Below are 23594 nucleotides of genomic sequence, written 5' to 3'. Positions count from 1 at the left end.
AAAACATATAATGTATAGAGGTGTATGTTTTACAAGTTTCGGATGTTCTTTTCAATATGAAGTGTATTACATCCTACGGCGTTGGTGGGGTGGCGGGCGAGGTTCAAACTATGCACGAGTGAGACAACAGAGCGCATAACACAAAACCTGACAACCAAATGTCCACATTTGATATCCCATGAAAAGCTCTTGCTGGGAGAGAGAGAGCTTATAGAAATATACTGGCCTACAAACATACAAACAGACGGAAGTACGGATAGATAGATAGATAGATAGATAGATAGATAGATAGATAGATAGATAGATAGATAGATAGATAGATAGATAGGTAGGTAGGTAGGTAGGTATGTAGCAGGTAGGTAGGTAGGTAGGTATGCAGGTAGATAGATAGATAGATAGATAGATAGATAGATAGATAGATAGATAGATAGATAGATAGATAGATAGATAGATAGATAGATAGATAGATAGATAGAACATGAAAAAGACATGTCGTAGAAATCAACATGCATGCCCTCAGGCCTGTCTACCAAGTCAAGTGAGACCATGGGATAGAAATGTTGTACACATAGCACTGACTTAACGAGTTCTATTGAACTCCTGGAGAGCAGTTCATGTCATTTAGAGCAGTTTATCTTTCTAAAAATAGTTTTCTTAGTCAATGGTCGGCTTTGAGTATTAACTTGTTTTAATTTCCTTTCATATGTTTCGGATGTTCCATCAGAATAGAAGATGAATACATCCTAGAAACCTTTGCCAGAACAACTTGTGTAAAGCAAAGGGCAGGGTTTGAACCCGGTACCAATGAGACAATAGCCCAGCGCTCTTACCACGTCACCAGACAGCCATAAATAAAGTAAGCACCCCTTTTTTGACCTTGCAATCTATAGGGCAGATAGTGTAAAGATCATCTGTTGCTATGACCTACTGTTAACAGCACAACGACCAACCACTTTTACTTTCCCTAACTAATGTCAGGTTACTTGTTGATAGATAGATAGATAGATAGATAGATAGATAGATAGATAGATAGATAGATAGATTTAGGGGTTATGGATAGATAGATAGACAGACAACAGGGGCGGATTGGCTATATGGACATTCGTGCAAATGCCCGGTGGGCCGGTATCCAAATGGGCCGGTAGCCGGTGGGACTAGTGCAGGGCTGGCGAACCTATGTCACGCGTGCCCAAGGTGGCACGCGACAACTATGATATTAAGAAATGTGTTTTTTTTTTGGGAAAAATCACGGATATCTCAAATTACCATAATTAATAACGTTCAATTATCTCCGAGAACTGTAAATATGGAAGAAGCGCTAGTGGATCATATTCCATATAATTTTTTTCATATGACTGTGGTTCATTTGGGGAGCATAGGGCATAATAATTTTTTTTTCAAGACAGTTCTTGTATTTGAACGAGATCTCCTTAGCTTCCGCCATTTTGTTGATACTGAAAACGTGTCGGTCTTACATCGATTGCTAGCTTTGCCATCAATAAATTTTTATCAGAATAATTACCATAACATGTCGTTCTCAAAAATAAAAAAAAAAGAAAACTAAATGAAGAAGAAGGAAGTGGCAGACCTTTCAAGAGTGGTGGACTGAAAGATATGGAATGATTCACAGAGAAAACAAGGCCTTATGTGCCATGTGTTTGGAAAGTGTTGTTTGTCGGACCTCATCAGTAAAACGTCATTATGAGTCCAATCACAGCTGGCGTTTAGGCAAAATCGAGGATGAGCAAAGAGAACATATATCGCGTGAGTTTAAAAAAAGCGATTTCACAATCCAGTTCTTTTGTAAACTTTATTAAAAGTTCTTCTAGCTTAGTGGCTGCAAGTTTTGAAGTTTAAAAAATTATAGCTAAGCATGGAAAACCTTTCAGTGACGGTGGTTATATCAAGGAAGCAATGTTAGAATGTGCGTCTTAATTGTTTGAAGACTTTCAAAACAAGGATAAAGTCATTCAGAGAATAAAGGATTTGCCAATAAGCCGAAATACGGTTAAAGCGAGAGTTATGAAATTGCACGTTAATATTCAAGAACAAGTAAAGAAGGACATTAATGCATGTCAAGCCTATTTTATTTGCCTTGATGAAAGTACTGATGTGACATCGTCCGCTAGACTGGCCATCATTGCCAAATATAGCAAAGGAAACGAAATACACGAAGAACTAATAAAATTAGCAACTTTACCAACGACAACAACAGGTGCAGATATATGTCAAACTGTTGTGACTGAGCGCAGAAATGCAGGTGTAGATTAAAAAAAAATAGTTTCTGTTACAACTGATGGTGCTCCAAGTATGACTGGAAAAGATGCAGGTTTCGTTACTTTGTTTACAGGACATGTTGGACACCCACTAATAACTTTTCACTGCATTGTGCACCAACAAGCCGCCCTATGTTAAAAAAAACGGCTTAAAGGAACTTGAAGACATTATGAAATGTGTAACAAAAACCGTAAACTTCATTACTGCCCGTGCTTTGAATAAGAGAAAATTTGAACAGCTGCTAAATGAAGTTCAGTCCAGTTACTCTGGCTTATTAATGTACAACAACGTACGTTGGCTAAGCCGAGGTCACGATCTGGAACGGTTTGTGGAATGCCTTGATGAAATTCGAATCTTTATAAATGATAACAAACAAAATTGCTCAGAATTGACAAATGTTGACTGGCTTATCAGACTAATGTTTTTTACCAATTTTTCATCCCATTTAAATGAACTTAATACGAAGTTGCAAGGTTTCGGAAAATCTGTCGATCAGGCATTTGACATCTTGACAGCATTTGAGAAAAAGTTGAAGATTTACAAATGTGACATAGAGAAGGAAGAATTAAAATATTTTAACAAACTGAAGAAATTTTATGATGATTTAAAAGTTCATAATACTACCGGCAAAGATTATCAGAAAAGATTGTTTTTAAGAGATAACTGACACAACTGCTGAACAATTTACACTGCGTTTTGAACTATTTCGAAAATTCGAGTAGGCCTACACCTCCAAATTTATAAAATATCCAGATACAGTAGATTTTGAAACTCTGGATTTGACCATGTTTTCTTGGATTTGATTACACGACTTTGAAATGCAACCTGTTGAGTTCAGTCCAGCGCAATTTGGAGACAGAAATGTATTGACTTACGAATACGACTTGAATTAATTGAACGTGAATGGATCATTAGAACCTCAGATATTAGCAGAAAATGAGATTCTTCAAGTTTGGAATGACCTGCCTAAAACTTTCTATTCTCTGATAAAAGTAGCAACATCCATTCTGTCAATTTTCTCGTCTACTTACTCATGCGAATCTTTATTTTCTACAATGAATTATATTAAATCAGATGCCAGAAGTTGCTTGACCGATGAAATAAGTGCGGCGTGTGTAACTTTGAAGAATACAGGTATACACCAGATATTAAACTGTTATCGTCTACCACACAACAGCAGAAGTCGCACTGATTGACCTGCCCTATGTCTTCAAATCTGTAGGTCAGGATAATAAAATTGAATAAACAAGTACTATTGTTACTAAGCTGTTTTTATAGATGCAGTTGACTTACTGGCTGTAGCACTTCTGTTATATAGAGGCGTCACCAGTAGACCTACTGGGCACGCAACAATCTTCTTTGTTTTTAAATTGAAATTAATTGGCACACGGACTGAAAAAGGTTCGCCAGCCCTGGACTAGAGTAAGCATCTTCTTTTTTTGAAATCACGTCTGTATTTTATAAGATAAGGGCTGCATGGATGCCACTATTAAATTGTTAAATGTTTTATAATATTCTTTTTTCAGGGGAAGTGGCCCCTGAGCGAAGTAGTTTTTTTTTTTTAAATATACTCTACTAAGGCCTATTAATTTAATCTAACATATTTTCCGAAATAATGTAATAGCCTAAATCCATAGAGCTTCATCCTTTTAGGGCCTATACACTTTGCGATTAAAAAGCAATATAAAGTCCTTATAAGGACACAGTGTTCACTGTAAGCATGTGTACAGCTTTCGATACATTATCAAATCTAATATAATGATTTTGAGGACAGGTAGACCTAGAACTGGATGTCCATCATATAATATACAATTTATGGGCCGGATGGTATTGAAATGCCTGGGCCGATTTTGATACCCAGTCCACCCCTAACAGACAGACAGATATTTAGAGTAAAGCACATATTTTAGACCTTGCTATCCATAAGGCAGTTGACGACCATTAACTAGAATGTCATGTGGCTAGCACAACGACCAACCGCTTTTACGTTCGCTAACTTATGTCAGGCACCATTAGAGCTGAATGGACTCAGGAGCACCCTAAAAATCCAGAAATTCCTAACCAACTCTTCACCGAGATTCGAACCCGAGACTCATCGGTTAGGAAGCCAAACCACCAAGCAGTCATCAAGCATTTTCTATCTTACAAATTTTATTTTCGAAATAGGCCTAAATTGATTGTATGCAATCTCCCATTTAATAACAAATATTGTTCTGTTACTTTGATATTGTCCTTAGAAACTTTACAGGTAAAAAAAAAAAAGCACAGACATATATGCCTATGCCTTTATGTCTGTGGTAAAAATATAAACTTAAGTAATTGTTTCGTTCCCCTAACACTTCAAAAATAAAACTTGGCCACTTTTGAGTCTTGAACATTCAGCAGCGCACAGACCACTATTAAAAGTCGCTAAGGCACTTTATTGATGTAAAGTAAAAAATAAAAGTAACTTTTTATAACAAAATGAATTTAAAAAAAGCACTATTGAGATATAAATTAAATTTTGGATACATTTTATTCTGAGCCTGAGCGCTGATCTAAAGTATTACCAACAAATATGATAATAATATTCACATAGGCCTAGGCCTGGCCTAGGCTAGTATATTAAGTATAATATACTAATATAGCTCCTATACTATAGTAATAGTATCCTATAGATTTAAGTATATCTACTACTAGAACTAACTAGATAGATTGACTTGATCTAGATCTAGATCTAGTTAAAAAGTAGTTAGTAGTAGTAGTTTATTATACATTATAAGGCTTGTCTTTGAGTCCCAAGATTAGAGAGGAATGCTTGTATTTCCCATGACTGTGCAACCCCAGCTGTGACCTACATATTTTGCCACATCAAGGGCAAGCATAACCATTGTCTGCAGGTGGTTGATTTAGATTTTTTTTTTTGCCATCTGCATTTGTCCTTGGCAGCGGATTTTATTTTTGTCTCAAATGTGTATCCCGCGGCCTTCGTGAGTGACCTCTAGCTCTCTCGTTCTGAGGCCGCCTGCAACCAGGTGCTCTCTTCTATGTCAGCTAAGGAAAGTTGACACTTAAGCTGGTGTTTGAAGCGTTTCCGTGGAGCACCTCTGTTACGTTGACCACCTTTTACTTCATTAAAAAAGACTGCCTTTGTCATACGTTCGTCTCCCATACGGGATACGTGCCCTGCCCAGTGTAACTGTCAGACCATAAGAAGTCCTTCTATACTGTCTATACTGGCGTTTGCAAGGACATCACTGTTTGTAGTGCAGTCTTAACACCGTATGTCCATGATAGAGCGCAAGCATCTTTGGTGAAAACGCTCAAGAAGTCTTAGTTGTTTTCTGTATAGTGTCCTTGTCTCAGAGTCATACAGAAGGGTTGAGAGAACCACTGCCTGGTAGACATTGATATTTGTAGGCAGGCGGAGCAATTTTTTCCGCCAAACTCTTGCCTGAAGGCATCCAAAAGCGCTACTGGCCCTGGCCAGATGGTTATCAACTACCCTTGAAAGTGAGGCGTTATTTGACACAATACTACCTAGATATGTGAAGTGGTCTACATTTATAGTACCATTTTATAATTAATATTGTTATAATCTAGAATATTCTAGATCCTAGAGATTTAGTAGAGGTAGTCTAAGGTCACTATGGAGATTTAGTTACAGTTAGTGTATGAGATTAGAGTCTTATTAAAATTAATATTGTTTGTCTACAATAATAAAATAATCATTTCATATCTCCAACAGAAAGAGAGACCTGACAACCCAGCAAGTCCGACACTTCATTTTTCAAATTAAGGACACAGAATAGAGGTACTTACACAGCTTTTGTAGTTACAAAATAGGTATATGAAGAAATAACCTGTGGTTAGCACAGCCTTTGCTCGCTTGTAGTAAGTGGGCTCATGACCGGAGTCTGGGCACTATGTATGTGGCACAACCCAATCTAAAAATGGTTGCTGCCTTTGTGGAACCTTGAGAAAAGACTTGGGTTGAAGAGATTTTGATCCATATCTGGCCTTAAGAGAAATACTTTCTAACAGTCAAATGAATAATGGAGAGCATTACAAGCACTCTGATTTACTAATTGACTTTTTCAAAGGCTACAAATGTGTATCCGGTTTTAAAAGAAAAAGTTCTGAAATATATCTTGCCTTTTCAAAATTAAAATTTATATGACGTTACTTTTTCAGCATTAAATTGAAAAAATAGGAACAGATGTGGCACAGTGTCTCAGATTAAAATTAACAACCAGGAACAGATGATCTTTCATCTCAGTTAGGGGAGGCTAGGTATACATATGTTAAAAGTTTAGGAAACGCTGGTGTAGATCTATTTGAAAATTTAATTACCTAACTGATCCAAACTTATTGATACAGCTATAGATGCTTAATATAATCTTTGTTTTTCTTTTTTTTCTCTGAATACTAATAGCTCTGATGTACTGTTACATAAAAAAGATTATGCTTTGTTTTAAATATTTATGCATTTAATTATACTTCAATGTTTATAGAACACATTTTTTGTTTTTGGATAGAACAACACATTAACAATATATTGTTACGTATCTCTCCTTCTACTATCCAGGCTCCCTTCAAACTGCACCACACGACACAACAAACTCAAAGAACCTCACAACTCAGGGCTCCAAAGTAACAGTAGCAATTTAATTTCAAATACATTACAAATACTGTACAGTTGGCAACAACATCACACTAATTGTCCAAAAACCTAGCCTTGCTCCGCCTGACTTCACACACTGTGCTGTTTCTAACTTCGCCTCGTCTGGTCACATTGCGAGGTAGCGTGAAGTGATTCTGACACACTCGCTCTTATATAGTGTCTCTACTGGCCTCGAACCTTCTTGACCATTTCAGTTGATCACTTTCGCCCGTGACTTGCGTCCGTAATATTTACTACACTGGTCCTTGCCGTACTGGCATGTACTGTCACTGGTCACAGTTGACCGCTCGTACTGCGCTGGACTGTGGCGATTTGAGTAGGCTAAAAACACACAGCACTACCCCCATCTGTGTCACCACCAGGTTTACAACAATATTTTTTTTAATTTACAGCTGCAATATATATGGATCCATCAATCAGGTTAAGCATTTTTATTTTATTTAATTATTTTCTTTAAAGCACAATATTTCATACTGTTTTTCATAATTGTAAATTATTTTTAATGTACCGGTAATTTAAAAAATCACCCTGTAATTTATAACAAAACATTAAGCATAATTGATAATCTTTGTTTACCTTTATTTACTTATTTAACTTTTGTATTTCTTATAACATAAGTGATACTTATGCCAGATACATTAGGTGTTGAACCTTTTTACAAAGCTTAAATATCAACTCTCTATCTGTCTGTATGTTATGTCTGACACCCATTCTCGGATTAAGCTGAATTTTTTCACAATTATTTCTTTTACCTGATAATACAACAATCAATAAAATAATTTAACAAATTTAGTAAAATAACTATTGGTAATTTTATTATTTTGTTTCATATCTTGAATGAGGGAAAGAAATTGTTCCATTACTAGACTGAAGTGGTGGTATAAATTGAATGTCCCCTTTATAGGTTGCCCCTCTAAATGGAAACAAACATACAATCTTCCAGTCATAAGTACCTCACTAGCAGACTGGTTAGCACCTCAGCCCAAGGAGGCATGAGCCTGGATACTAGTTTGAATTCAGGTCATTACCTTTTTTTTTAAATGCCTTTAAAAATCAATGACAGTAACATCCACCCTGGTCCAGATAAGTGTCATAGCATACTGAGAAAGCTAAAAGCATGAAATAATTCTAAAAAAAAAACATTGATAAAATTATTATTAAACGTACAGATTTATTGTTGTTGTTCAATATTACTATAATTTCTTATTATAATTTATTATAATCTATTAGAAATTTGATTACATGACTGATCCAAACTAATTGATACAATTACACTTCGTTTAAGCTTTTTTTTTTTCAAACCATTTTTGTTTTTACAATTTTAACATTAAGATCAATAGTAACTCAACACATGCATGATTGCAGTGCTAGTCATTTAGTGTTGAAGAGTCATGTTTTATTTTTAATTTATTTTTTTAAGCATTTCAATAGTACCTAGTTTCAGACCTTGCAATACATGGAACAGATGATGTACATGTCATTTGTTTCTATGGCTGATTAGGGTGTCATGCTGCTAGCACAATGGCCCACTGCCTTTACTTTCCCCAAAAAATTTCAGGTAACCATTAGAGATGAGTGAACTCAGGTGCATCCTTAAATTCCTGAAATTCAAAATCAATCAGATTGGAACCTAAGATCCCTCTGTTTAGAAGCTAAGTACTTTGTCACTAAGTCACTTGCCCTTTTTAGCTTAATAGCTTATGAAATATATTAAGTTTCAGTATTTGTAAACCTGCTTTCTTTGTCTACATCTTTACAAAGAGATTCAATTCAAATATTGCTAAGAGTTTGCCCTCCTGATCCAAGTGAAAAAGACTTTGCACCATGAGTTCTGGATGTTAACACTGCAGACAATGCCATTATTCTTCACACAAAGCCAGAGCCCACAATTTTCAGATATGACAATGTAGCAGATGCTGACACCACACAGGTTGGTCACAGTAAAGAATGAAATTTTATTCTTAACCTTTAACCTTTAAAAAAAAAAAAAAAGAAATGAATTAGAATGTTTTATCCAAGTTTTTGATGCTACAAACTACTTTTCCTTTAATACTCCTTTTTAATGTGAAAAATTTAAATTGCGTGAATGCTTGGTCCAGACAGTAGTAGAGCAACTTAGTTTATACAATTAAAAACAAATGTTCACTCTATTAAATTTTTAATTGCAAGAAATTCTATCAAAATTTCTGCCGCTGTCTTAATAAGTCTATCTATATAATTCAGTGTTGCAAGCAGGAAAAAATCATGTATGATTTGAGATGAAAGTGTGTATATTTATATATACACAAGAGATATGATTTACAGTAGACAAATAGAATAGGTTTAGTTTTGAAGAATTGAAGCTTTCCTTCTTCTTCTAGCCAGCTTTTTGTTGCTGAGCTGTAAGCTCCTTTGCGATCTGTGCCAAGGAAAAATTAGAATGTTTTTTTTTAGCTGTTCCACACTGCCATACTGAGTGTTGGTTATGATAGGTTGTTGTAATATTGTCTGCCTAAGGTGAATTAGATTGGAGCATTCAAAGAAGATATGATTGACAGTTTCAAGAGGCTGGGCGCAATGTTTGCGGAGGGGTTGGTGGGTCTGGTTTATTCTGTTATGGTGAAAATGTAAAGCTTTGTGTCCTGTTCTAAGTTGAAAGAAAGTAGATAGCTGTTTTAAGGGTAGGAAATTGATACTGTTTAGATAAAGCTTGTTTTTGCATGGTCATGCAATTGCTTGCTAACATTGAGTTTTGAGTGTGGCAATTAAATGGTCTGTTGGGTTTTTCCATGGATAATTTGCCTATTCATTTCCCATGATGCCAATGTTACCAAGGATCTATTGTAATGTCACAGTGATGTTAAAATTCAACATTATATAAGATAAGATAATGTTTATTGATCCAATCTAATGGAAATTCAGTTTGACTACAACTGACAACCTCAGGGTAACTACTGTACTGTATAGGTTATCAAGATTTCTTGGGCTAGATGTGTCTGTTAAGACAATAATCTCTGATAGTGATAGTTGTTATAGACTTTGTTTCTTACTGTCTGTAAAGTAATAGAGATTGCATCCATTTTGGCTTCAATATTTGACCAATGCTTTCCACATTGTACATTTATCCTTAAGTGTTTATTTTCGGGAAAGACCTGGAGGACACTTAAGACCATCATTTATAATGGCTTTGAAGAATGAAGTGTATATGTGGATAGCTATTTTTGGATAGCTTTCTATTGATATTGATATGATAGGGTACCTGTATCCAATTGGTTAGGTTATTGCTTATTAATTTTATCTTTTAGATTTGAAGATAAAATTCAAGGTATTATTAAAACATTTCTTTTTCATTTCCAGGAAGCTGTTTTTTCACTAGTTGGTAAAAAGATTATTGAAGATTGTTTAAATGGCTACAATGGATCCATATTAGCTTAGTAAGTCATGAAATCTAATTTATTGAAGGTATTTAGAAGATGGAGTGATAAATACATCATTGTCTAGTCGTGTTTGTCAAGTCTTAGCTCTTTCCTCTTAAGCTTCAATAATTTTATAGCTCACCTTTGTTTCAGATTTGTTTTTAACTTGTAACAGTATTTTTTTTTTATACAAATACTCTGTCAGGCACTCTCTCTATTGTTAACATTTTATTTATTTTGCACTTTCTTAGTGGCCAGACTTGCTCAGGAAAAAGTTTTACTATGTTTGGTAAGTGTTCTTTCATCATTAAAAAAAAATATAAATCTTGGCATTTATGATATTGTATTATTTTTTTGTTACAACGAATATTAATTTTAAAAATGACCTTAAATTAAATAGATTTTCTGAAGGAGGCACGGTGGCTGAGCGGTAAAGTGCTTGGCTTCCAAACAAGTGTTCAATTCCTGGTGAAGACTGGGATTTTTAATTTTGGGATCTTCAGGCGTCCACCCAGCTCTAATGGGTATCCAACATTAGTTGGGAAAAGTAAATGTGATTGGTCATTGTGCTGGCCACATGACACCCTAAGTAACTATAGGCCACAGAATCAGATGACCTTTACATCATCTGCCCTATAGACCACAAGGTCTTAAAGGGGAATTAGATTTTATGAGTTCTTTGGCCAGCATTTCTCAAGTAGGGAGACATGACATGCATACAAAAGGGAAAGCTTTTTTTCAAAGGACAAAATATTAGTTATATTTTAATTGTAGTTATAAATATCTATATTTGAATATATTGATCTAGTAAAAATTGCATTATTGTCGATGTTTAAGAAAAACATTTAACAGAGAAATTTATTTTAAATCTTTTTTTTTTTTTATTAAAGGTCCCTCTGAGAACTTGGAAAGCTCTCAGCTTCGTGGTGTGATTCCCAGAAGTTTGGAGTATCTCTTTCGTGTAATAGCTCACCAACAAGATGTAACTTTCTTTTATTGTATACAATTGTTTTTATAAGGTTTAACTGGTGTAATGAAACCATTAGATTTAAATGTTTCCTTTTTTTTTTCTGCCCCACTTTTGTTTAAAACACGAATCATAACATTTTTTTTAATTCTCTTCACAGCATGGCAGTAAAAAACAGTTTTTGTGTCGCTGCTCCTTTTTAGAAATCTATCAAGAGCAAATCATTGATCTTTTGGATACAGCTTCACAAGGTATTCGCTTACGTGAGAATATGAACAAAGGTGTCTTTGTAGATGGACTCATTGAGCAAGTTATCTGCAACTCAAGAGATGCTTATCAGGTATTAAAGCCATCATTGAGTTAATTCTAGTTTTACACATTTTTGTTTTTTGTAAGATTTTTCTTGATAATAATATGCCTGAATTGAGTTTTAAAGGAATGGAACATACTTTGTTGTCTTCAGTTAATAATCAAGGGCTGGTTGAATCGTAGAGTAGCTCTTACTTCCATTAACAGAGAGGGTTCGCGCTCTCATGCTGTTTTTACAGTTAAACTAGAGTCAAAGGTATAGTTTTTATTTCAATTAAATGTTAATGTTAATTAAAACATGTACACTTAATGTACAAATAGACATTTATTTTTGTCTGTGTTGATCTACTAGGAGGAAGTAGGTGGTTTCCAAAAAAGCAGTTACTTCAAAAAAGAAGATGATTACGTCCTACGTGTCATGCATTTAGTCATGCATATTAACCAATGACTTAAATTCAGCCAAGTCACTGGTTTTCCTGGCTAGCTCAGGCAACCCATTCCATGCTCTAATATATCACAGATAAATCTAATTGATCTGGCAGGATCAGAGTGACAGAAAGCTACCAACACTGACAGCACTTGGCTCAAAGTAGTTCTTCATTTTCTTTAGGAGTAGAAGAAAGTTATAATATTAATTTCTGATAATTGCTCATGAAATAGTCTATGATAGAAAACTAATGTCAAAATGGATTCTAGCTGAATTTTATGTTTTTGCTAAAGTTACTTATATTCTGTGTATTCAGGGTAATGTCAGAGCCTATCTTTGTTTCACCAGATTTTGTTCACTTTTTTCTGTCAGCAATTATTGTGCTTATGTTATATGTCATGTTTTATTTGTTTTAGGAGGCCTGGTAAATGCTGGCCCTCCAAGCCGGGGGTCCCGGGTTCAACTCTTGGTGAAGACTGGAATTTTTCATTTCAGGATCTTTGGGCGCCTTAATTGGTACCTGACATTAAGTGGGGAAAAGTAAAGGCTGTTAGTCATCATGCAGGCCTTGTGACACTGTTGTTAACTGTGGGCCACAGAAACAGATAACCCTATATTTCATTAAGGGGAACTTTACTGACAACACTTTTTTATTTGTTTAACATTTAAGCTTCAAACACCATTTACGTTACCTATTAAAAGAATCCCACTTTGTAAACTTTTCTATTTAAATGTTAAAATGGTTAAAGTCCACGTGATAAAGATGTAAAGTAAGATACCGTTTCTAAGTTCTTGACTTCTTAAAATTTGCTTTCAAATTCCACAATCAAAGAATAAGTCTTGTACTTTTCAACCCCTTTGCTAGAAATAGTTTCACATTTCAGCAAATGTCAAAACCTGTCTTTACTTGCTTGCCTGGAGAAATGGGATGACTTTGTTTGAAAAGATTTAACATGCACATACATTTCATGTGCAAATAACCAATTGGGATAGTGTTGATGGCAAACATAAAGGCTATCTTTCACTCTTCCTTAGAAATATTAGTTACAAAGTCACAGGAACAAAACAATTTCTTCCTTGAGATCTCAAGTTTTTCTCATTACCTTGAACATGCTACGCTAGCGGATAACACTGTAGTACCGAACATGGGAATGATATGTTTCCAAATATCCAAGTAGTTCTCTGAACTGCCTGTGATCAAGACCCCTAGCTCTGATAACTTTGAGCTCTGAGATAGTTGGGTCAATAACATGTCTAATATTCAATGCAGCTTTTCACAAACTTTCCAGTGTAGAGGTAAGAGTTTATGGTTGGGATATTGTTCTATATTTTATTAGGAAAGCTTTGTGCGTGTTTTTCTCAGTCAAAGCTCGGACACCATGTTGTTAAACTCGCCATCTTGTTCCATGCCAACCCAACACTTTCAACTAGTTCTTTATAGTACTGAATAAAAAAATGGCCTGAGTTTGTGTCTTTGACTAAATGTTTCGACATATTACCAATTACAAAAATCCTCCTTTACTTTAAACTTATTAGAATGGCATATAAAGAAATGTTTCTTTAGCGTCTTCGTCATAAGACTCAGAAGTTTCAATAATTTAAATAGATTTTTAAAATCATTATATTTTTACACATTATGTAGGCATATATAATGTTTTTGGGTGTCAGCGGGCGGCATAAAATGCTCCGGTGGGCTGCATGTGGCCTGCTGGCCATAATTTGCCCACCCCTGGTCTAGATGGAAGGGCAAAATTTTTAAGATTCTTTAATGAGGGGAGTGGATGTAAAATAAACCTTATTTAAAAAATTATAATTGGTTAAAAAAAAACTTTCATTTTGATTTCTAGAAATTTGAAAAAGACAACAAAGTTTTACAAGCTATGTTGAAGCACACAGAAGGTAAGACTGCCCTATTACTAACAAATATTTTATTGTAACTTTCAGAAATAAATTTGCTTAGTTGTTTGACATTGCATTCTGATAATAGGAAATTTCTAGCTCAGGTTCTCATGATAGTCCATTGCCATTAACAATGTCAGAAGGTTATTACTTTGGTTTGTAAATAGATGTATGTGGTATTTGTTATGCTTGCTCATGAAAAGTAAATTATATAAGTAAAAAGTCAAAAGGACCAGGTAGCCCATCCATACCTAGTTGTCATTGTAGGCAGTGGGCTTTTTTGAGGGGAAAACTATCTGAAAAACCTAGGAAAGGGAAGTCACATTATTTTTCTTGTATGAATTAAACACTTTAAAAGTTCAAAAGAAAATACAACTTATGACACTTGTAGTTGTATAGTTGTATAGTCTTATTAAATGAGCGTCACTAAACAAGATAGATAACTTTGACCCACTATGTGAGATCATCTCAAAATGGACAAATTCTGTCAATGAAAAAACTGAACATGACAAAAACATAAACAAATGCATTAATGGCTCTAACCTATTAGCTTTGCTACTTTATTTCAATTCTTTTTTAGTATCATGACTTTTTTTTTTTTTTATTTAATACATTGAAACAAGAAAACTGCAAAATAAAAAAAAATAATGAAATAAAAAAGCTTCTTCTGTGTTTATTTATTTAGCTCTGTAGTTTGTAAGGTCATTGGTCTTTACCAAATTCAAATGATCAAGCTAGAATAATTGTATATTTTGACTTTTCTGGAATAAAATTATTCTAATTTCTTTGTGTTCAATAGCTTGTGAGCAGAAAGCTCCTGAAGTGCCAAATTTTCAAGTTATTAAGAATATTGAATCAGCCTATAGCCGCAAGATGGAAGAGTTTGAGAGGTCAATCTTTGGCAAAGATGTAAGTATCAAAGATACTGTCTAACTGTTGTAACTGTTGAGGAAACTGTAACATTAAAAAAAAATTCCTATGCCTTTTTTTTTTTTACAAACCCTGCCTTTTTCTTAATTAATACAATGATTCTTCACCAATTTAAGGACTCAGCATTGATTATGTTTAATTTTACTTGTTTAGATTTGTAATCTGTTTTTACGAGTCAAGTTTACTTAACCCTTTTACTAATATGTTATTCTTGCAAGGTTTAAGAAATTCTAATTTATCATTCTTTGAATGGTCATTGTATTTCCTTTGAACACTTGTAACTGAATATCTCAGCTACACCACCTTGTGATCAATATCATTTAAATATTGCATGCAATTATTGTAACTATACATGTTTTATTTTCAATCAGAAAAAAAGTAGCTGAGTTATTATTTGGAGTAGCAAAATTAAAAGAGGAACTTCACCTTGCCAGGGAAACACATGCATCTGTTTTAAAAGACAGGAATGTAAGTATATTTTGTATTTTGCATTGTTTTCCCCCTTCACTTTACAATTGATTCATCAAGCAAACTAGGGATTACTAAGACACTCCCTTCTCCTATATTAAGCCATTTAAGTCATTGGTTAATATGCATGACTAAATGCATGACGCGTAGGACGTAATCATCTTCTTTTTTGAAGTAACGTCTGTATTATATAAGATAAGATAAGCCTTTTTTTTTCTTTACGATGCCATCTGTTCATTTAAGAAACTGGTGAATTCTGGGACTCACCTTTGATTATGTTGATCCCCTCACAGCTTAAATTCAAGGACACACCCTTCAATCTTAACAAATGCATCATGCCCAACCAGTTGAGAAGGAGACTTTTTATAATAATATAATAATAATAATAATAATCTTTATCATCCGTAAGGAAATTTGTCTTACAAACAAAAAACATTATTACTATAGTATCACAAGCCTTAACATTAGGCTCTACTCAACAAAATCTACTTTGACTCATTCCTTTCTGTCTTTTCAATTTTTTTCCTTACATTTTAGTGCTGTTCTGTGGAATCTTTTCAAACTTCATTGAAACATTTAGAACATGCACACAATTCAAAACTTCCCACTCTTGATGGCTAGCCATGCAGCTTTTGCCATTCAGCTGGACATCCCGTTTATAAGTAGAAAAACTCCTGCTCATGAAAACAATAGATTGAATAGATTAGATTGAATAGAAATTTTAAAGACATTTTGTAACTTGTATTAATTTCCTCAAGTCAATGATGCTAATTAAAACACCATTTTTAAGGTATTAATAATCTATTACTTTTTTTCTAATGATTCATTTTAACACAGGGATGTCTACCTTGTCTAATTGTCATTAGATGGTCACAATGTTGACTTACTTGACTTATTCCTTTTGACTCCCAGAAGGGCATTGGGCTTTAACAGTACCACTCCTTGGGTGTCTGTTCTGGGCAACTCTCTTCGGTTGAGTCTATGTTGCTTCTTGGATGGCTGCCAGATCGTGTGCTTTGTGCTCTGGACTGTCGTTAGATGGTCATAATTGTCACAGTCTCAGTTGACATTGCCTGATTTAATGTTCACGTCATGTTAAGAGGTTAAAAGACACGTGGAATTCCTGATGTAGAAAACAGGAAAAGTAAAAAGTATGTTACAGGCTTGGAAACATGAGTTGCATTGCTCAGTCCATACCACATTTGTTACTGATTGTCCTGATGGAAAGTTAAATTTGAATTTGGCCATGTTAGCACTATTGGTAAGGGTTAGGATCATTGAATGTGTTTGTTCTCGTACTCAAAATTACTGAAAGGATATAGACTCTATACATTCTATATATTTTTAACATTTTTGCATAGTATCTTTTTCATGCTTAGAACATGATCATTGCTCTAAGGTTTTTTTTGTGTGGAAATGTAGGGGGAGGGGTATATGGGTTAAGGTTTTCTGTGCTGATTTAGGCCGTCAGCAAACAACTTAGTTGGGTTTCGAACTGAAGCCTCCTTGCTGCCAAGTAGTTTATGCCACTTACTTGTAAGAACATATTCTTCTTGTTTCCATATCAACACAATTATTTTACACTTTATTGTTATTTATCTTTTTTTTTAGTGCAATAAAATGGGTGCTGAATTTCAGAGTGCTGTGCCTATGCAAGGAGGTGCTATTGGTGAGCTTGGAGAGAGAAAGTCATCTTCAGAAAAAAATGGCTCAGTTAGAGGTAATTATGCCCAGAATAGTAATGCTTTACACTTTAAATATTTATATTTCACTACACACACAGATTATATCACCCAATTATATCACCAAAAATGGACAACAAAGATTAAGAATACTAAAACAATGTCCTTATTCTGCATTACAAAAAATATTTTCAATGTACTATGCTCTCATCTGTAATATTTTAATTTTCAATATCTGCCTGGTTTGGTAATCTGAACATTAAAAATAAACTTAATACGCCCTTAAAAGTACAATCATTGGCATTTAACACAAACCATACTTGGATACTTATTTGAGGAAAACATTAAGAAAATTATAAAGATTTTAAAGATAAACACCCTCTGGGTCACAATTTTAACATTTACTATCACATGGACAATTATAAAGACACTGATCACAAAAACAGAATCAAACACTCTTTGTGTTTCCATAGCAAATTAATTATTGAATAAAATCCAACTTTAGATTTTAACTCCTAGCACTGTGTTGAAGTGAACTGGGCAATGAATGTATAAAATGTATTTATTTGTTACAGTTTAGTAGCTATTAGTATAGATAAAGTAGTAAGTACATAGATCTTCATTACAAATATTTAAGTATTTTTTTTTATTCTATTTTACTGTTACATTTTTCAGGAAGAACTCTAATAAAAGAAACAAAAATGCCAGAAATAAATGAACAATCTTGGAGAAGTAAAAAAAGTGAATGAACTAATAACATCCTTTTAAAGAGTCACTGTTTTTGTAAAAGCAGTATAAAGTTGTTGTTTTTTATACCAATCAATGGTTATAATTCAAATGAAAGCCACTTCATTCTTCTTAAAAAATCCAATACAAGAGATACAGTACTTGTAAGCATGTCAATGATTGGTTGAATCCTACCAGTATTTGAATAAACATATATTTTAGTTTGATGCCCAAGATTGGCATTGACTCTAGACAAATAATTGTGTTTATACACAGTTTGACTGTAAAAGAAATATGTCGAGATTTTTTTTGTTAAGATTTTTCTTAAGTTCAAGCTACTACACTCTTTTAGTCAATAAGTTCTACAATGGAATTTAAAAAGATGTTTATGGAAATTGTCTTTCATTTCACTAGCCATTTGTTTCTCATAAAAATTGTGGAATTGAAAATGTCTGTTACATGTGCCTCTATATCTAATATTTATGAATAAATATATATATATAGAATATCCTCTGCTTAAAAGTATGCTTTATTGGAATATGTTTGATGTCAATACTTGTAATAAAATGAACAAGAGGAGTTTCACTCTAGTAGTTTAAATTTTCATAAGTTATGAACTAGAGGCCTTAAATAAAATTGACTACTTTTGGATAAATTTGTCATCTCTGTTGATGTACAAATAATGTAACTAGGCCTCAAGGTTTCCTAAATTGAGCAAAGAGAAAGAGCATCCACATTTATCTTTTTCTAGAAAGAACAAAAATAGAGCTCAAATATTTCTCCTATTTTGACACAAATTAAGAAAAATAATATGACCATTTTTGTAGGAGCACACAAGGTTGAATTTATAGGTAGGCTATTTAGGCATGGTTGTATTTTACACAACTACAACTGTATTAATACATAAATAAGCCGTCCTATTGTAAATATGTACTGTACATAAAGAATTAGTAGAAATAGCTATTTGATCTTCATGTATTGTCTTGAATCCTTTTTTTTTTTTTTTTTTTTTGGTGGTGTTTTGATTTTTCTGAATAACTTATATGTTAAACTACTTGTATAATGTGTTTGTAAATATTCATATCAGATAATTTCTATTGCTGTTTATTATGACAGTTTTAAGTTTAAGGAAGTTGGAAGTTTTTGTTTATGTATCAACACAGACCATGAGCTCTATTATAACTGTCTGTCTGGTCTTTTAGTTTTTCTTTGGGTCATCTTTGTTTCATTGTGGCAGTCTGTATTTATATTTAGTGTATTCTTGCCATTTTATGCCCATAATTGAACCCAGACTCCTTTGGTTCAATCCTTCTAGCACCCTTAAATGCTTTGCATGTAGCTGCCAAATCTGAGAGCCATAATAAAGTGCTTCGAGGCCACTGCCTGGTAGATATGTAACTATTTATCTATCACCTAATTGCAGAAGTTTGGGCCCTCTGAGTCCACCCAGCTCTAATGGGTACCTGGCATTAGTTGAGGAAAAGTAAAGGCGGTTGGTCATTGTGCTGGCTACATGATACCCTCGTTAACTGTAGGCCACAGAATCAGATGACCTTTACATCATCTGCCCTATAGACCACAAGGTCTGAAAGGGGAACTTTACTTACTTACTTAATTGCAGAAGTGTTGTACATAAAAACATTCCGTACTCAAGTTTAACTGCCATTAGTTAGAATCAATATCTTAAATAGAATAAGGTGTAATTTTTAACATTAAGCCACAGAAATGTGACCCTACAATGACTATGCTACGAGTAGTAGTTGTTATTTATAATTATAGCAATCAATTTTTTTGTTAAAGGCCCATAGCACTATTAGATCTTCAAATTAGCTTAGTGATATTGTAATATGTGATTTATATTAGCTGATATTTTATTGCTTTCATGGATTAACAATAATTGGTTCTGTTACGTTTCATAACATTTGTCATTACACCACAACTGATGCCTTACTGAACAAAATGTTCTAATGAGTGAAAATAAAGTTATTTGTTTTCTAATCTTGTTTTCAAGTTTCATCAATTTTTCTTTTACTTGGCAGAATTTACAACAGAGTAAGAAGCATCACACAAATTTTATTGGGATATAGAAATAGGGTCATCAAGTGGCTTCTATACTTTAAATACCAAACCACACCTTATAGTTCTCTAGTTCTGACTCAGTGTCATGTTGATCTGGTTGCTCTGTTCATCACATTTGACTTATAGCTCAAGATTTAAATAATTGGAAAAAAAAAGCTCAACATTTCTTTAACTTTGTTCAAAATTTAGATTAGACCAATGAAAGTAATTATATAATTTCAAGTAAACTTTAAATGTATAAAATATTAATAAGGAGAGATAATATAGACCTAAAGGCTATGGAATATGCTAAATTTGAAGTAAGTGGGAACTGGGAATAAAGGGAAACAACTGATCATGATGTATATTCTACAAACGTACGTTTCTTGTTAGTGAAAGTAAACATGAGGATATAACATGTTCTATGTTTTAGATTTGTATTTTCACTCCAAAGAATTTGAAAGAGGGTGCCATTCTATTTTAATAATATAGATCAAGTAAGTGATAAATGCATTATAACTAAGAAAGAAGATAGCGAATAGAGTAGGAGCAAGTACACAGCCCTGCTTTACGCCATTTTCTATTGGAAAGTGATCAGAAAGGGCACCTCTGTGTCACACTGGCTTTCAGATAAGACCTAGTCCACTAAAGAGTGGGTTAGTCGGTCGAGCAACACTCGAGCAAAGATCTTTCCTGCTACTCACAGAAGTGTAATGCCTCGATAGTTTTAAGGTTTGAGCAGATAGACTTGTCACCCTTTTTGTATAGGGATATGATTACGGAGTCTCGAAGTTCAGGTAGGACCACGCACTTCTCCCAGCATAGAGCGAACAAGTCTGTTAGCCTCTCGGTTAGGGCGACACCACCCATTTTAAATATTTCAGCGTCCATCAGAGCAAGGTGCCTTGTGTTGTTTTTTTTTAGTTTAGATATTGCTGTCTCAATTTCCTCAGATGTCGGTAGGTCGTCGAGCTCCTCTCTCATAGTTTTCTGGGGGACATTTGCAAGCGATTCCTTCGATAATGATGGGTCCATTGAGGCAGCGATTGCACGAAGGCATCTATATCCGGCTTCGTTCTACCGGCAATGTGTTCAATCTTCGACGTCTACTATTCTATACAAAAACAAAGGAGATGGTCATAACGAAGCTTCTCTATGCCGATGATTGCGCCCTGCTAGCTCACAATAAACATGACCTCCAGAACGCAGTAAACGAATTTACATACGCTGCCGCCTAACCCTAACCTCGGGAAAACAGAATTCATGTTCCAGAAGTCGCCCAATAAAACATACTCAGCCCCAAGGATCACCGTAAACGGACAGCCCCTTAATGTGGTAGACCACTTTACATATCTAGGTAGTATAGTGTCAAATGACGCCTCACTTTCAAGGGAAGTTGATAACCGTCTCGCCAGGACCAGTAGCGCCTTCAGGCGAGAGTTTGGCGGAACAGATCGCTCCGCCTGCCTACCCGTTGGTGGTTCTCTCAACCCTTCTGTATGGCTCTGAGACATGGACACTATATAGGAAACATCTAAGACTTCTTGAGCGCTTCCACCAAAGATGCTTGCGCTCCATCATGGATATACGATGGCAAGACCGCACTACAAGCAGCGATGTCCTTGCGAACGCCGGTATGGACAGTATAGAGGGACTTTTTTTGGTGCGACAGTTTCGCTGGGTAGGGCACGTATCCCGTGGGAAGCGTGGTCGAGAGGCTTGGCTTGGCTACCTAGAAGGGGGATCGAGGTTCGACACCCGACTCGGGCAGAGTTGTGTTTACTGAGCGCCTAAAGGCAGCATGGAAAACCAACTCCTAGATACCCCCTCATCCCACTGGTCCACAAATGAGATTGGACCAAACGCGCTCTGAGCATGTTATAAGCATGAAATAAGCTATATAAAAGCTATAGGCTAATAATGAGAGACGAACGTATGCCAAAGGCAGTCTTTTTTTTTTTTTTGGTGAACTAACAGGTGATCGACGTAACAGAAGCGCCCCACGGAAACAAGTCAAAGACCAGCTTAGGCGTCAACTTTCTTTGGCTGACATAGAAGAGAGTACCTGGTTGCATGCGGCCTCAGAACAAGACAGCTGGAGGTCACTCACGAAGGCCGCGAGATACACATTTGAGACCAAATGAAAATCTGCTCCCTAGGACAAACGCAGACGGCGAAAAGAAAATCTAAATCGACCACCTGCGGACAATGGTTATGCTTACCCTTGATGTGGCAAAATAAGTAGGTCACAGCTGGGACTGCGCAGCCACACGAAATACTGCATTCCTGTATTATATAATTATATAAAATAAGATATAATCTTCGGACTCAAAGACTAGTCTTATTATTATAACAAAGAAAATAACGTGGAGGTCATTGATCTGATATAGCATGTTCAGTTAGTATAGACATATAGATATAAGTAGGCCTACTGTCATAGACTATATATAATCTATGGTACTGTCAGTAAAAAATACTTTTAAAATGTTTCGTATAATCTTTTTTTTTCATTTCAAACATGGGTATTCGTTTCGGATCAACATCAGAGAGAAAAAAAAAGGGGTTATTTGACACGGTTTTCGTCTGGGTAGTAATGAGCTCTTCTGTTAAACAAAATAAGATTTTTTCGTTGTTACAATTTTTACATGATTTTTAATTATATGGGCCTTAGCCTTAGGCATAACTAAGTAAAGTAAGTACCTAGCTAGCTGATTAGTTTTACCGCTGATTCTATTTTGGCTAAGATCTAAATCTAGACTGACATCTAGATCTATCTAGGATTAGAATCTATTATTATTCTTTATTTTTTATTCTTATTATCTAGAATCTTAGATGACTGGTTCAGAAGTGGTTGCCGCATCTATAATTAGATCTATACTATTCCAGACCTGCCTACCGTTACGCAAAATGCGTATTCGTTACGCAAAATCTCCCAAAAATGACCGCCAGTACGCAAATACGCTTTTAACCCGTCGCGTTACGCATTTCGTATCCTTTTTTTTTTCTCCTCTCTAGACTAGCTTACAAGCGGTCAAGGAGGTCACGCTAAGCGGCGCCTTCGACATAGAGCTAAGCCCACCTGTGGGGAGAGAGGGGAAACAGAAAAGGTGGGGTGAACACAATGTGCCCAGATCTATACGTTGATTGGTTCTTAATAGCAATTAGATGTCTAGAAATGAAGAACGCGAGAGTGAGGGAGTGGCGGGTTGGTACCAGGTTGGTACCGTCAGTTAGCTGAAACACCAACGTGCCTTTTTTTTTTTTTTTTTGTAAGTTCATTAGTAGAAATTAGTTTTAGTATGATTTAAAATTTAGATTGACTAGATCTAGATCGATAACTACCATATAGTCTAGATCTAGGCTATATTCTTAGTCTTAGTATAGAATAGACCTACGGTCTAAGTTTGTAGCGGATCCACGGCATCGGTAACACTCTTGAGCCTAGATCTAGAGTAGATTATATTCATTATCATTATATAGACATAGTTCCAGATCTAGTCTAGATATCATCTGTAATGATCTAGATTTAGATTGTAGATCTAATCATGACATCTAATATTATATATATATATATATATATATATATATATATATATATATATATATATATATATATATATATATATATATATATATATATATAGGCCTATATAGTGGATTGCGTAAGTGTTACGCATTCTGGTGCCAAAATACGCATTTTGACCGTAAGTGTTACGCATTTGGACTTTTTTTGGTAGGCAGGTCTGCTATTCTATGATAGTGAGTATGATCTAGACCTAGATCTAGAAATGAG

At 34.8% G+C, this 23594-nt stretch overlaps 1 protein-coding gene and 1 pseudogene across 5 annotated transcripts; both read left to right on the top strand.

The window, feature by feature from the left end:
* Positions 1–761: 761 nt before the first annotated feature.
* On the top strand, positions 762–19741 carry LOC129924108 (kinesin-like protein KIF15). Of its 5 annotated transcripts, none has more exons than XM_056017912.1 (14): positions 762–856; positions 6005–6070; positions 7333–7360; positions 8702–8870; positions 10277–10353; positions 10587–10624; positions 11226–11317; positions 11463–11642; positions 11766–11867; positions 13886–13937; positions 14737–14846; positions 15239–15335; positions 16947–17055; positions 17693–19741. In XM_056017912.1, exons 6-12 carry the CDS (start codon positions 10618–10620, stop codon positions 15251–15253), a joined length of 558 nt encoding a protein of 185 aa, XP_055873887.1. In that variant the 5' UTR covers positions 762–856; positions 6005–6070; positions 7333–7360; positions 8702–8870; positions 10277–10353; positions 10587–10617; the 3' UTR covers positions 15254–15335; positions 16947–17055; positions 17693–19741. The 5 variants fall into 5 exon arrangements, with proteins under 5 accessions (XP_055873887.1, XP_055873889.1, XP_055873885.1 ...); XM_056017910.1 differs by lacking the exon at positions 762–856 and adding an exon at positions 3472–3699; XM_056017913.1 differs by lacking the exon at positions 762–856 and adding an exon at positions 3472–3699 and having other exon boundaries at positions 8499–8870.
* A 2720-nt stretch (positions 19742–22461) lies between these two features.
* Positions 22462–23594, top strand: part of LOC129924105 (metallo-beta-lactamase domain-containing protein 1-like) — a 33957-nt pseudogene continuing 32824 nt past the window's right edge.

The sequence above is a fragment of the Biomphalaria glabrata genome, unplaced genomic scaffold (genome assembly GCF_947242115.1).
Source record: "Biomphalaria glabrata unplaced genomic scaffold, xgBioGlab47.1 scaffold_27, whole genome shotgun sequence".
In the NCBI taxonomy this organism is placed as follows: Eukaryota; Metazoa; Mollusca; class Gastropoda; family Planorbidae; genus Biomphalaria; species Biomphalaria glabrata.
The sequence above is the reverse complement of the archived record's forward strand: the minus strand, read 5'-3'. Positions and strand labels throughout refer to the sequence as shown.